General features: G+C 34.1%; 1 protein-coding gene across 1 annotated transcript; it reads right to left on the minus strand.

The window, feature by feature from the left end:
• Positions 1–6,796: 6,796 nt before the first annotated feature.
• CYLC2 (cylicin 2) lies at positions 6,797–12,667 on the minus strand. The gene is made up of 4 exons (XM_060301390.1): positions 12,633–12,667; positions 10,953–10,993; positions 9,279–9,400; positions 6,797–7,822 (listed from the first exon to the last, which is right to left on the minus strand). Exons 1-4 carry the CDS (start codon positions 12,665–12,667, stop codon positions 6,797–6,799), a joined length of 1,224 nt encoding a protein of 407 aa, XP_060157373.1.
• Between the last annotated feature and the right edge of the window lie 3,950 nt (positions 12,668–16,617).

The following is a 16,617-nucleotide window of genomic DNA, read 5'->3' on the forward strand; positions in this document are numbered from 1 at the left end:
CCATTTTTCCTTCCTCTATGGAAAGTCCCACAGGACTACCTTAGAGCACTGTAGGTCAGAAATCCAACACGGGTCTCACTGGCTAAAATCAACATGTCAGCACAGGAGCATTCTTTTTCTGGAGCTTCTAGAGGATAATCTGTTTCCTTGCATTTTCCAGTTTCTGGAACTGGCCACTACTTGCCATCTCTATCACTATAGATGTATTTTTGATGTGTTTGTTGTGGAGAGGTGAGCTCCACGTCCTCCTACCCTGCCATATTAATCCCCCTCCTTTTTACTAATGATCTTTATTTCTGTATTAGAATTATTGATAATAGTGGTTTTATTAAAATTAGAGAAAACCAGTAGTATCTAAAATATATAATTTCAGAAAATTAGTGTATATTTTATATGGGGCATAATGTGATGTTTGCTCTCTCTTACGTAAAACATTTCTTACAAAGCATTAAAGTCCATCAGTTATTTCATCTTTAATGACACTCACTTTTAACATTTTTTTCTTACGTGCTCTGTGATGTTGACAATGTTACATTAACACAGATAGACACACATATGCACACATTCATAGGAGAAAAAAAAACTCAAACCAAAAACACCTTGTAAATACTCATACCACTGCAGGTGCTGAAGCATATTGTGGAGTATTTATAGAATTCTATAATATCAAACATGACTAAATGATGATTTATTGTACTACCTTACCTTTCCATTTAAGGAGGCCAGAGAACTTACATATTTCTTTCAGGACATATACATTTCTAAAGACAAGATTTCTTTCTTTTTTTTTTTTTTTTTAATAGTATTGCTTCTGTGATTTTAGTCACACTGAAAATCTTTAACCATCACTGCAAGCCATTGCAATGATTTAGTCATATATCCACTGATCAACAAGCTTACAAAAGTAGCAATTCTTTAACATCTGTATTTCAGTTTTATAGCTCTAAGCTTTACTCAGGGAAAATTAACCAGTAAAAGAGGGGAAATCAATCAGTAAATGAGGAAAAATATCTTCCACATATAAATTGTGTGATGAAAGGTCTAAATTGAGAATTGAAACATATAGCAAGATTATTGAGTAGAAGTTTGTCCTGTACATGGAGCTCTCCCTTCAAATTGAGCTCCCAGACTGTTTCACCTCCCGTTTGGCCTTAGTAGGAGACCAGGCAAATAAGGGTTAGAGAAACAATCTATAGTTAAACAACCAATCATCTCTGTTGCTTATTGTTAGGAATAAAGAAAAAGTTAGCAAATAACTAAAAGTTAGAAAACTGGATATTACCTAGAGACATGTATAATTCTCATTGACTGAATGATTTTCTTAATATTTTATTATAATTTTTTAATTTTAGTGGCCAAAAGCCTTTTTTTGCATATGAGTTACAGTTTTAAATTTTTTCTTTAATCATTTTCATATATTTCTAACAGTCAGAACTCATAGCCCACATTTAGGTCATAAAATATAGCTTTAGAAAAAACCCAAGAGCCTCTGCCATAGGTCAAAGTCTAAACTGATAAGTAAATTCATTTTTAGGTGATACTAGTAGTCCTTATGGAAGAATTAATAAGTACATAGGTTAGAAATCAGAGCTACATGTAAAGACTGAAAAACTGTGCCTGTATTTTTCCCCCCACTGTATTTGAAGGGGGTAAAAATCCTTAATTGCCCTTATGTAGTTCAAACATTTTTTAAAATTCTACTTTGTTGTGCCGGTCTATAAATAGGAAGGGTATGAAGCTAGGTAACATAACTTCTAAGTTAAGCTAACCATTTGAGAGGGAGTATAGTTACATTGAGAGGAATTTTATCAAATGAGATTAAGCCATATCCTTGTGAGCAAAATAGCAATTGAAGAATTAGTCTGACTTTGCTAAGACTTGTATGTTTCAGTTTAGGATTTTGGAGAAGCCTACCCCAAGTAAGTCATTTCAGTTAGGTGCTCCAAACTGACATATTCATTTACCTGACTTGTGGTTTGAGTGTATACTACATGTCTGAGATAGTTTTTTACCCTGAAGATACAGCAGTAAATAAGTCACATAATTTCTTTCCCTGGTGGAGTTTTTATTCTTGTTGGGGAGATAAGCAACACGCAATAAATGATTTTGACTAGAGAGATAGGTAAATAGATTAAAGATAAATTAGATTAGAAAACAGATAAGATAGATTGATTGATATAGACAGAAAACAGGTGGTCGTGTATGTTACATAGAAGAATAAAGCATGTTAGTGGATAGAAGCAGCTGGGTGATAGGAAAGTGAATGACAAAGGATGGGCAGAGAAACATGTTTGGATCAAAATGGATCACAGACCTAAATGTAAAATGCAGAACTCTGAAAGTCTTAGAATATAATATGAGAGAAAATCTAAATGATCTTGGGTTTGGTGGTAACTTTTCAGATACAAAACCAAAGAAATTTGTGAAAGAATTGATAAGCCAGACTTCATTAAAACAAAATAAAAAATTCTGCTTTGTGTAAACATTGACTAGAGAATAAAAAGACAAGCCACAGACTGGGAGAAAATATTTGAAAAATATTTGATAAAGAACTTATCCAAAATATTCAGGGAACTCTTAAAAATCAACAATAAGTAAAAAAACAGTCTGGTTAAAAAATGAGTCAAAACCTTAACAGACACATCACCAAAGAAGATAAACAGATTGCAAATAAGCATATGAAAGTGTGTACCACCTATGTGTCTTGGAAGAAATGCAAATCAAAACGAGATACCACACTAACTAGAATGGCCAAAATCCAAAACACTGATAATGCCAAATCTGGGAAGGGTGTAGAGCAACAGGAACTCTCATTCATTGCTGGTGGGACTGCAAAATTGTACAGCCCACTATAAAAGACAGTTTTCAGGTTCCTTTTGTGTGTGTGTGTGTTTATGAGCAAGTGTGTGTGTAATATCTATATGTGTATATATATATATAATATATAATACATATATACATATATATATATACACACACACACCTTTTTTGACATGCAAAAAGCTGTACATATTAGTGTATACATGTTGATGACTTCATGAGTTTGGAGATAAGTATACACCTGTGAAAGCATCACCACAATCTATGCCATAAACCTATTCATAACCTCCAAAAGTTTCTTCCCACCTTCTTTATATATTGTTACCATTTTTTATATGATAAAAAGCAGATCTACCCGCTTAGCAAATTTCTAAGTACATAATGTAGTATTGTTACAAAACTAAACATATTCTTATCATACAATGCAGCAATTGTGCTCCATGGTATTTACCCAAAGGGGTTGAACATTTATCTCCATGAAAATATCTACATATGAATGTTTATAGTAGCTTTATTCATAATATCCAAAGTTTAGAATCAACTAATATATTTTTCAGTTGGTAAATGGATAAATAAACAGTCTTAAATCTAGGTAATGGAATATTTTTCAACACTATAAAGAAATGAGCCATGAAAAGACATGGAGGAATCTTAAATGCATATTACTAAATGAAAGAAGCCAGTCTGAAAAGGCTACTAACTATATTATTACAACAAAATGATATTCTTGAAAAGGAAAAACTCTGGAGACAGTAAAAAGATCGGTGGTTGCTAGGGGTAGGGGGAAAGGGTGGGATGAATCAGCAGAGCACAGAGGAGTTTTAGAACAGTGAAATTACTATATATGTCATTATGCATTTTTTTAAAAACCCGTAAAGTGTATACCACTGAGAGTGTACCCTGATGTAAACTGTGGGCTTTGGATGATAATGATATATAAATGTAGGTTCATCAGTAGTAACATGTACTACTCTGGTGGCGGATGTTGACAATGGGGGAAGCTATGCATGTGTGGGTACAGGTCATATATGCGAAATCTCTGTACCTTCTGATTAATTTTTCTGTAAACCTAAAACTGTTCTAAAAAATAAAATCTTTTTAAAAATATCCAGAAAGGTAAAATTTAAGGTGAAAATTGTTAATTTGAAGATGTCAACAATATGAAGTTCGTGGAGAATTGCGTTATAAGCAGAGGGAACAAGTGTGAAGCCTAGAAACCTTAATGGTCTATATAGTTAAATACAGAAAGAAATCCAGTGTGGCAAGAGCATGGTAGGCAATTGTGTTACCACATGAGGGCAGAGAAATAGTCAGCAGCCAGACCATTAAATGCTTTATAATCTAGAGTAGAAGAAAATTTATGCTAAATGTGACTTTGATACACTAGAAAGTTTAGAGTAATGGAGAAACATCATGATTTTTGTGTTGAGAATGGTTTGTGGCAAAGTGGTGAGAAATGATGTAGGGGGCTTCCCCTGCATTTAGGTAGGGTTTGGGGGGGTTCCAATTGAGATATAATGGCTAATTGGACTTCTAGTGTGGAAATGGTAGAAATGCAGTGAAGTAAACCAATTCAGTTATCTTGGAGGTAGTCAGGAAGGACTTACTGACTGATAAGCAGGGTAAAGAAAAAAGAGTAATTATGCATGACCCATCAATTTTGGATTGAGTCATCAGGTTAGATGTCACTGTCATTTACTGAGTTGGTGAAACTTTGGAGAACCACAGGTTTTGGTGGAGGGATATCAAGAGTTCTATTTGGGACATGTTAATTTTGAGGTGCCTGGAAGACAGTCATGTAGATGCTTTAATTTAATATTTGGATATATGAATTTGGAGTTGGGTGGAGAAATCAATACTACGTTTAAATGTGGGATTCAGCAGCATAAGAATGTTGTATAAATCCATGGGGATGGATGGAATAACTCAGGGAAATATATAGATAGAAAAGAGAAGAGGGACCAGGGTAAAAAGATACTGCTATTGGATTTGGCTACATGGAGGTTCCTGGTGACCTTGGTGCATTTCAGTAGAATAGTAAAGGCAGACACTCAGTTGTTCTTTCACTGTACATTAAATTTGAATCTAAAATTTGGCTTTTGAATACTGTGTTAGAAAATGATCTTAAAAGCATTTTTAGAGGTAAGAGGGGGATTTAAAATGATTTCCTAAACTAGTACAACATTGTTGTGTTATCAACTATACTCCAATAAAAAATGAAAAAAAAATGATTTCCTAAATTCCCAGAGTGATGCTAACAATTTCAGAAAAGGTTGAATGCCTAAACATAGAATTTTACTCTAAGCAGAGGGAGAATGAGGAGTTTCCTGGAAGGGGGAGGAGAACAGTGGGGCAGGATTTGATTCTCTTTGTCATTGCAGCTGATCCAGATCAGCAAGGTAGGACCATCTGGAAGACCGTGAATTACAATAGCCATTAATCCTTGAGCAGTTGATGTATGGGGGACAAGGGCCAATATTTAAAGAACAGGCAAAACAGTTATACTTCACTATTAATAGAAAGTTAGCTCTTGAGGACATATGGAATAGGAGACCCTTCCTTTAATATCAAGGAGAAGCTTTAACTAGGATCTAAAGTTTACACTGCAAAGAATAAAGGGGAGAGAAAATCACTTGGTGAGTTCTGCAACGATGCTGAGTTTATCTGAGAGAGAATGATTTAAATCAGAAAATATTTAATTGGCACTAATTGGCAGGTCCAAGATTTTACCTTTTGCTTTATATTGCTTTTTATTTTTCTTCACATTAATAAGATTCATGGGTCAAAAGAGAGTTTAATATAGTTATAAAGATATAAAGTTAATTGTTTCCACATCAAAATAATATCATATAGGTATTTTCACTCTGCTAGATTCTGTTGAATTCTGGTTAATTTGGTTTTGTATATATATTTATCAGATTATCAAGAATCAATATGTCTCATTTAAATTTACTCACATTTGTAGTTCGGACAATTTTGATTTTCATCCTTCCTTAAATGGAGAGAAGTTGGCCACCATTTTCTGTTAGAACAATCAAACGAAACTTTTGTTAAGTAATTGTTAAAATTATTAAAGTTCTATATCATAAGCCAGTCTCTTCTCCCTCACCTTAAATAATTCTACTTCCCTTAACCTTTTCATTGACACTTGTAAAATCTCCATTCATGTGGTGTTTCCCTCCATATTCTTAAATATTTCTTATTATGAAAAAGTCCAAACTTGCTGAAAGTCTAGTAAAAATCTAGTGAGCAGATTACGGAGATTTTATAAGAATGATAAATTTCAATTCAAACCTTTAAGTCAGTTTAATTGTTTTTAATCTTATTTGACTTAAAAGAAAACAAAACTAACTTACCAAGTATGTTTATCTTGTCTTGGAAGCAGAGTATTCAAAATCCATCCACCTGGTTGTGGCTGTTTATACTTCAGAGATGGTACAGGCTCACAAAAAAGCAGTAATTTTTTTCCTCTTTTTCTTTTTTTTTTTTTTTCTTTTGAGGAACACTACCTTTAATTTGTATTTGTACTTATTTGAAAGTAGACTTTATGAAATTTGTTTGACTTCCTCTCATGACTCCTGTGGTTCTTTATTTAAATCTGTGGGTGCAATTTCAGGTTGTTTAAATCTATGGTTTCAATATCTGCATCCTTGAATTTTGTTGACGCCTTTGTTGATTTTTTTCTTCTTTGTATCCACAGATTCAACATCATTAACTTCTGAATATTCTTTATGAATCTTTCTAGGGATCTTTCATTGAATTCTTCATATCCCCAAATTTAGCATAAGTATCCTCCAAGTCCTTTTAACGTCTTTCTTGTATTTTTCATGAAGGTTTTCTGAGCCCATCTTTGTGTTCTTCTTTCCCCCATTTAAAAACTTATTCCATTAATTCTTTGAATCCCCCTTTTCATATATTCAGTTTCAGACTACTAAAATTGTTCCATCAAATACTCTTTTGAATTACCATCCAAGGCCTACTTGCCCTTCTTGGCATCTTTCTTTGCATCCTTCTTGGCATCTTTCTTTTCTTTCTTGGCAGCATCTTTTGACTCACTATCTGCCTCACCGGGCTTTTCATCTTTCTTATCTTTTTTACTCTCCTTCTTCTTTGAATCTTTCTTGTCCTTTGATTCATCTCCTTTCTCGCCAGGTTTCTTTGAATCCTTGCTCCCTTTCTTATCCTTCTTTCCATCTTTCTTTTCACCTTCTGGTTCTGTAATGGACTCCTTGCCCTTCTTTGAACCTTTCTTATCTTTTTTGGAATCTTTCTTTGCATCTCCTTTTTCACCTTCTAATTCTGTAGCAGACTCCCTGCCCTTCTTTGAACCTTTCTTATCTTTCTTTGAATCTTTCTTTGCATCTCCCTTTTCACCTTCTGTTTCTGTATCAGACTCCCTGCCCTTCTTTGAACCTTTCTTATCTTTCTTTGAATCTTTCTTTGCATCTCCCTTTTCACCTTCTGTTTCTGTATCAGACTCCTTGCCCTTCTTTGACCCTTTCTTATTTTTTTTAGAGTCTTGCTTTGCATCTCCTTTTTCACCTTCTGATTCTGTAGCTGAGTCGTTGTCCTTCTTTGAACCTATCTTGTATTTTTCAGAACCTTTTATTGCACCTGCTTTTTCATCTTCAGATTCTGTAACTGACTCCTTGCCCTTCTCTGAACCTTTTTTCTCTATTTTGACATCTTTCTTTGCATCTGCTTTCTCTTCTTTAGCTCCTGGTTCTTTCTCTGAACCTTTCCTAAGTTTTTCCTCTGAAACTGTGGACTCTGCTTCTGCATCTGATTTGTCCTTCTTGTCTTCCTTACTTTTCTTAATTATTGATGGAGATAAAGGTTTTGCTGCATCTTTAGCATCCTCCCTGGAGTGTCGAGCTGGTTTCTGTAGAGGCTGCCTCCTAGCAGCTAAATAAACAGATGGTCTCTCAGAAATTCTCATTAAAGAACGGTGCATCCATAATGGTGGTTTATGAGCTCCCCTTAATTTGTCTTCATCATATCTCTGAAATATTGGTTAGAATAATAATGAACAACTTGTGTGTGAGTTACACAGCCTTTATTACCAGATATTGAATACATTTAACTTGAACCATGAAAAGATTTTAGGTTTTGATAAATAGTGGGTAAATGGTAGATTGCATAGTTTATTATGCTTTTTCAACTTTGTTCCTTTTTTGTATTAAAGGACAGCATGCCTCATTTAAGGCCTAATTTTAATTTAGAGGATCTTCATAATTCCCTCAAGATTTTATGTTAAAATTCTCACAGAACGTCACTGACTAATGACAAATCAGAACCTCTCTTCACAATCATGAGAGATTTAGGTTTTGTTTTTGTTTTTTGTTTTTTTACTCTGTGTTCTTGAGATTTCTTGGAATGTCTTCCCCACCTTCCATTTCTGTGCTAACTCAGAAACTAATTATTCTCTAATATCTAAGAGTTTCATGTTCAGGCATATCCTGGTCTCTATTGTCATATTCAGAGTCTCTGGAATTTAGAATGCTACCTGTGGTTAAAAGTAAAAGCCTAAGACTCCTCTGCCTGACAAGATATAATTTGAGTATCAGATAGGAAACTGCAGTAATGAAAACTATAACATTCAGTGGACATTAGTTTGAGCAGAATGGTACATTCTGTTTTCAACTCCTAATCAAATATTTTTAAAAGCTTAATTGCAAAAATAGCAGATTTTGGAAAGAATGTTAATGGCTGTAAAAATAAATTTAATAAAGAAAGGAAAATGAAAAAAGGATGAGAAAACAGAAGAAACCTAGGTTACTACTGATTAAATATATTCCCTAAAATAAACAAGAGTTCATGATATGTTATTTTGTGAAAACTTTTCTTGGAACATTTTCATATTCCTTGATGATTCCAGAAACATTGGGAAATATTAATCTTCTAATACTCAAAATCTGGAATTCTATATTATAGGAAATGAGAAAGCATTGAAACTTCCTTAGTTTATAATGTAACTCCATGATTCTCATGAGGGTGTTTCTCCAACTGGGGAATATTTTCTGAATGTTCATACTAACTGTAGCCTTAGGATCTCCAGATTTCTGTGCTTCTTGGATACATATTTTCTATAATGTGGGATTGCTGAGCAAATATTTAATATGAAATAAGGGAGTAATTTTTATATACTGAAATGCAAATTAAATATATCTACTTTCTCCAAGTAGTAGAATTGAATTACCTTCAACTGTGCTGTATAATATGACATTTAAAGGCCACATGTGTGAACTGAATCAAATTGAATGTAAAATTCAACTGCTCAGTTGCAGTAGCCTCATTTCAAGTGTTCAGTAGCCATATTGGAATTGGAATGCAAAGATATAAAATACTTCCATCATCACAGAAATCCCATTGGTCAATGATGATCTGTAACATAAATAGCTATACATGATTTCACAAGATTATTACCAGTAAAAGTATGTGATCTTTTCAAAACTCACAGGAACTGTTTTGTCTTGTAGTTGGGAAGGTTTTGATCTCCTTCTTGTTCCTGGCCGTGGTGGTTTGGGAAATACCAGGGCAAAATGTTGCTGATTCCATGATTTTTTACTTAATTCACTGACTAAAATAAGAAAACATTAAGCATACACTTCAGAATAAATAGAATTTTATCAGACCTAAAATGGCAGTAAGTTTCTCTTGCCCATTCTTTCCCATTGCCCAAGTACTGTCAAGAGGTTAATAATTCATAAATAAATTTGGTTTGGTTTAGAAAAAATAAAAAATAAATAAATAAAATGGCAGTAAGTAATCATATGTAAATTAATAAATAAATGATTCAAATTATGGCTTCATGTATTTGGTAATGTTTGAAATTCTGTACTATTAATATGAGAAAATAAAATTTGATTTTTTAAAATTTTAACTAGTTTTTTTTTTTTTTTTTTTTTTGCTGTACGCGGGCCTCTCACTGTTGTGGCCTCTCCCGTTGCGGAGCATAGGCTCCGGACTCGCAGGCTCAGCGGCCATGGCTTACGGGCCCAGCCGCTCCGCGGCATGTGGGATCTTCCCAGACCGGGGCACGAACCTGCGTCCCCTGCATCAGCAGGCGGACTCTAAACCACTACGCCACCAGGGAAGCCCTTAACTAGTTTTGTAGTTAATTATATAGTCATTGTGAAACTAATATAGTCTGTAATATAAATGGAAAAAAAACAGTTTTACTGTTTCCTTTTAATCTTTCTATCTCTTCCAATCTAGATTTTTCCTTTATACTCTTTTGGCTAGAATACAATTCTACTGAGAACAGAAATTATGGTAGCTACTTTTGTAACTCCCAAAGTACTTAGCACAGTTCCTATTTAAAATATTCAGTAAATATATGACTGAATGTAAAGGCTAACACTTAAGATCCCCTTAGTTAGTAACCATATTCTAAGCTACAAGAGTAAATGTCATACACCCCAGAACCGCATTGTCATCGGTGGCATACTAATGAAGAAAATCGATAAATAAAGAGTACCTACAGAATTGTGATTGTGAGAGTCGAGTTACATAGAAACTATAATATAAATGGTTAAAAATATTTAGGTTACCAATAAGACCTGTGAGAGAGATATCCTCATCTATTTAAGTATGTACAAAAATGCTGTATATAAGAGAAAATAGACTTGTCCTGTGAGTCTCCTAAAGATAGAATCAGGATCAATGAGAAAATATGCAGAATGAAAGATGTATTTAAGTTTAATATATGAGAGAAAATTGATTACTTGATATAAGAAGTCCTTCACCATCAGATTGACTGGCCTTGTCAAGTAATGAATTTTTTTGCCAATTATATGTCCGATATAGAATATCAGCAATGTAGCAGAAGACGTTCCTGACACAGGTAAGAAGTTATTTATCCATTTTTTTACACTGCCTTTCAACTGTAAGATTATCTAACTGTTTGAATTCTAACCTGTAAATATGTCCACCTTTATGTTGCTGAACATATTCACTTAATCTTCTGTGGATAGTAAGACAAAATATCTTTAGAAGGTATTCACTGAGCCCATGAGAAAGGTGCTTAGGAAAATTAAAAGCTGATTTTTAGTAATACTCCATGACAGCTGTTGTTTATTACTTATCCCTAAAATTAATCATACCTGTTTTAAAAAATTGAACTTTCTTACCTGGGATGTAATTATCACATGTCCCGAAGTTTATTTTTTGGCTATTAAAATAAGAGGGGAAAGTTTTAATTAATTTATACAAAATCACTCTATTTAACGATCATTACTGTACATAAACACTTGCCATGACCAACTAGAGAAATATTTTACATTCTTAGATCTCTATTATTATGTAAGATTACTTCATCCTAGAAAAATAGAAATGACCAAATATGTGTTTTTAACACAAACTTCAACATAACTAAAACAAGATGGATAAAAACATTTTAAAAAAAAAGTCACCAGGACTTCCCTGGTGGCGCAGTGGTTGACAGTCTGCCTGCCAATGCAGGGGACACGGGTTCGAGCCCTGGTCTGGGAAGATCCCACATGCCGCGGAGCGACTAGGCCCGTGAGCCGCAACTACTGAGCCTGCGTGTCTGGAGCTTGTGCTCCGCAACAAGAGAAGCCGCGACAGTGAGAGGCCCGCGCACCGCGATGAAGAGTGGCCCCCTGCAGTTGCTCACTGCAACTGGAGAAAGCCCATGCACAGAAAAGAAGACCCAGCAAGCCAAAAATAAATAAATAAATGAAATTTAAAAAAAAAAAAAAAAAGAAAGTCACCAAAATGCGTATCTGAAATATGGACATTTATGGGCTTTCTAATGACACCATGATTGAATTTTTCCCCACTTTATGCTCCAAATTCTCTTAAAATTGAACTATAAGACATTGTAAGAATTATAAGACATCATCTTAAAAACACTATGCCTAGGTGAGATCAGATCCTCAAAATAATCTCAGAATTTAACCAAATCCAAATCACTCAATGGCATGCATGTCTGTCTGTGAATGTGTGCATGTGTGTGTGTGTGTGTGTGTGTGTGTGTGTGTGTCAGTGTATATCACAAGCATTGATATGGATTTTGACTTTTTTTCTTCTCTAGGAAAATATGAGAAATAAAACTATGTTGCAAAGTAGTTTCTATTTACAAATTTCCATTTGTCTTAGTACTATATGAGCATGTTTATTCTCACAAAGGGGAGTTTTATATCTAATTCTTATTTATTTGTAATGGAGGCACATATTAAGATCTGTTAAAGAAATATTATTATACATCATCCCATTATATTACAGAAATAATGTCATTGTTGATCATGAGTGAGTTTGGGGCTTACACACACATGCATACACACACACATAAAAACACACATGCTCATAGAGTGATTTCCTTATTTTAACATTATATAAATATTAAGAATAAAGTGCAGTACAAAAATATCTTGGTACCTTCATTAAAATTTTTGTTCCCAGTAAAAAACCTGGCACATTTTTGCCACTCTACAAAATTTTGAATGAATTAATTGAATAAAATTCAGGATGTGTTGACTAATAAGTTACCTGGTCTAGTGATTTCTTAACTGAGGGCGTGTATTAAAATTACTCACCCTACTATATCTCTAGGTTTAAACCTAGCCAATCTACATTTATATACTGCTTAAGAAATTTTGATTTTCAACCATGATTATGAACTTCTCTTTTCTAAATGCTCTGAAAGAGGAACTATGTCATGAAACAATATTATTAAATTTGAGATTTAAAAAGTGGTACATAGGCATGGTCCATTAATTTCTGTGTAAGCTCTGAGGAATATTCTTTGATCATAAAGCAATTCAATTAAAAATCAATAACAAAATTACAGTTGACCCTTGAACAGCAAGGGTTTGAACTTCATGGGTCCACTTCTATGTGGATATTTTTCAGTAATACTACCATACTACAAGATCTGTGGTTGGTTGAATTCCTGAATGTAATACCGCAGATTTGGAGGGCCAACTATTAAGTTCTGTGTGGATTTTTGACTTTGTGGGAATTGGCTCCCCTACAGCCCATGTTATTCATGGGTCAACAGTATATTGAAAGTACATAAACATTTGAAACATAAACATCTCCTTCTAAATAACCAGCGGTCAATTTACAATTCACACTTATGAAAAAGAAGCAAATGGACAATAATTTATAACAAAAATTGTGGAATACTGCAGACAGTACATAGAGAGAACTTTATAGCTTTAATGGATTTTATTAGAAAAAAGTTTAAAATCAGTGTTGTAAATTTCTGCTTTAAAATTAGGAAAATATCATAATAAAGTTAAAGGGAGAAAATAATAAAGCTTAAGCAAGAAAAATCAGTGAAAGGGAAAACAAAATTAGAGCAAATATAACCCCACTTTTATCAGTGGAAAGATCACCCAGACAGAAAATCAATAAGGCAACACAGGCTTTAAGTGACACATTAGACCAGATGCACTTAATTGATATTTTTAGAGCATTCCATCCAAAAGCAGCAGAATACACATTCTTTTCAAATGCCTGTGGAACATTCTCTGGGATTGATCTCATGCTGGGCCCCAAAGTGAGCCTCAGTAAATTTAAGAAAATTGAAAACATATCAAGCATCTTTTCCAACGACAAGGCTATGAGATTAGAAGTCAACTAACAAGAAAAAGAAAAAAAAAACCTGTAAAAAACACAGATATGTGGAGGCTAAACAATGTGGATCATTGAAGAAATGAAAGAGGAAATTAAAAAAAATACCTAGAGACAAATGACAATGATAGCGCAATGACCCAAAACCTATGGGACACAGCAAAAGAAGTTCTAAGAGGGAAGTTGATAGCAATACAATCTTACCTCAGGAAACAAGGAAAATCTCAAACAATCTAACCTTACACCTAAAGCAACTAGAGAAAGAAGAACAAACAAAACCCAAAATGAGCAGAAGGAAAGAAATCATAAAGATCAGAGCAGAAATAAATGAAATAGAGATGAAGAAAATAGAAAAGATCAATGAAACTAAAAGCTGGTTCTTTGAGAAGATAAACAAAATTGATAAACCTTTAGTGAAGCTCATTAAGAAAAAAAGAAAGAGGGGTCAAGTCAATAAATCTAGAAATGAAAAATAGGAAGTTACAACTGACAGCACAGAAATACAAAGTATCGTAAGAGATTACTACAGCCACTATATTCCAATAAAATGGAAGACCTAGAAGAAATGGACACATTCTTAGAAAGGTACAATCTCCCAAGACTAAACTAGGAATAAATAGAAAATATGAATAGACTGATCATAAGTATTGAAATTCAACAAAGTACAGGACCAGATGGCTTCACAGGCAAGTCTATCAAATATATAGAGAAGAGCTAAAACCTATCCTTCTCAACTCTTCCAAAAAACTGCAGAGGGAGGAGCACTCTCAAACTCATTCTGTGAAGCCACCATTGCCCTGATACCAAAACCAGACAAAGATACCACAAAAAAAAAAAGAAAAGAAAAGAAAATTACAGGCCATACACTGATGAACATAGATGCAAAAATCCTCAACAAAATACTAGCAAACAGAATCCAACAATGCATTAAAAGGATCATACACCACTACCAAGTGGGATTTATCCCAGGGATGCAAGGATTTTTCAGTATCCTCAAGTCAATCAGTGTGATAACACTACATTAACAAATTGAAGAATAAAAACCATATGATCATCTCAATAGATGCAGAAAAAGCTTTTGACAAAATTCAACACCAATTTATGATAAAAACTTTCCAGAAAGTGGGCAATGAGGGAACACACCTCAATATAATAAAGGCTATATATTACAAACATACAGCTAACATCATACTCAATAGTGAAAAGCTGAAAGCATTTACTCTAAGATCAGGAACAGGACAAGGATGTCCACTCTTACCATTTTTACTCAACGTAGATTTGGAAGTCATAGCCACAGCAATCAGAGGGGAAAAAAAGAAATAAAAGGAATCCAAATTGGAAAAGAAGTAAAACTCTCTCTCTTTGCAGATGACATGGTACTAAACATAGAAAATCCTAAAGATGCTACCAGTAAACTACTAGAGCTCATCAATGAATTTGCTAAAGTAGCAGGATATAAAATTAATACACAGAAATCTGTCGCATATCTATACACTAACAATGAAATATCAGAAAGAGAAATTAAAGAAACAATCCCATTTACCATAGCATCAAAAGAATAAAATATCTAGGAATAAACCTACATAAGGAGGCCAAAGACCTACACTCTGAAAACTATAAGCTGCTGCTGAAAGAAACTGAAGATGACACAAACAGATGGAAAGATGTTCCACGTTCTTGGACTGGAATAATCAATATTGTCAAAATAACTATATTGCTCAAGGCAATCTGAAGATTTATTGCAATCCCTATCAAATTACCAGGGGCATTTTTCACAGAACTAGAACAAAAAATTTTTTAATTTGTATGGAGACACAAAAGACCCTGAATAGCCAAGTCAATCTTTTTTTTTTTTTTTTGGCCACGCCACACAGCATGTGGGGTCTTAGTTCCGCCACCAGGGATCAAACCCATGCCCCCTGCATTGGAAGTGTGCATTATTTTCTTAACCACTGGACTGCCAGGGAAGTCCCAAAATCAATCTTGAGAAAGAAAAACATAGCTGTAGGAATCAGGCTCCCTGACTTCAGACTATACTACTAACCTATGGTAATCAAAACAATACAGTACTGGCACAAAAACAGAAATACAGATCAATGGAACAGAATAGAAAGCCCAGAAATAAACCCACACACCTATGGTCAATTACTCTATGACAAAGGAGGGCATGACTATACAGTGGAGAAAAGACAGTCTCTTCAATAAATGGTACTGGGAAAACTAGACAGCTACATGTAAAATAATGAAGTTAAAACATTCTCTAACACCATACACAAGAACAAACTCAAAATGGACTACAAACCTAAATGTAAGACTGGATACTATAAAACTCTTAAAGGAAAACATAGGCAAAACACTCTTTGACATAAATGGTAGCAATATCTTTTTCAGTGCATCTCCTAGAGTAATGGAAATAAAAAGAATCAACTGGGACCTAATTAAACTCAAAAGCTTTTGCACAGTAAAGCAAACCATAAGCAAAAAGAAAAGACAACCCACAGAATGGGAGAAATATTTGCAAACATTGTGACCTAATTAAACTCAAAAGCTTTTGCACAGTAAAGCAAACCATAAGCAAAAAGAAAAGACAACCCACAGAATGGGAGAAATATTTGCAAACATTGTGACCAAGAAGAGATTAATCTCCAAAATTTACAAACAGCACATGCAGCTCAATATCAAAAAAAAAGAAACAACCCAATCAAAAAGTGGACAGAAGACCTAAATAGACATTTCTCTGAAGAAGACATACAGATGGCCAAGAGGGACGTGAAAATATGCTCAACATCACTAATTAGTAGAGAAATGAGAAATGCAAATCAAAACTACAATGGGATATCACCTCACACCAGTCAGAATGGCCATCATCGAAAAGTCTACAAACAATAAATGCTGGATAGAGTGTGGAGAAAAGGGAACCCTCCTACCATGTTAGTGGGAATATAAATTGGTATAGCCACTATGGAGAACAGTATGGAGGTTCCTGAAAAAACTAAAAATAGAGCTACCATATGATCCAGAGTCCCACTCCTGGGCATATATCTGGAGAAAAGCATGGTTCAAAAGGGTACATGCACCCTAGTGTTCATTGCAGCACTGTTTATAATAGGCAAGACATGGAAGCAACCTAAATGTCTATTGACAGATTAATGGATGAGAAGATGTGGTACACATATGCAGTGGAATATTACTCAG

This window comes from Globicephala melas, chromosome 6 (assembly GCF_963455315.2).
Source record: "Globicephala melas chromosome 6, mGloMel1.2, whole genome shotgun sequence".
Taxonomy (NCBI): domain Eukaryota; kingdom Metazoa; phylum Chordata; class Mammalia; order Artiodactyla; family Delphinidae; genus Globicephala; species Globicephala melas.

Excerpts from the sequence above, each read along its gene's own strand:
- CYLC2 (XM_060301390.1), bottom strand. The coding sequence starts at position 12,667 with ATGAAGTTCAAACCCTTGCTGTTCAAGGGTCAACT. Across the intron at positions 10,994-12,632 it reads TTGCTGTTCAAGGGTCAACT|CCAAAAAATAAACTTCGGGA; the intron begins GTAATTTTGTTA and ends TTATTTTAATAG. Across the intron at positions 9,401-10,952 it reads ATGTGATAATTACATCCCAG|TCAGTGAATTAAGTAAAAAA; the intron begins GTAAGAAAGTTC and ends TTCTTATTTTAG.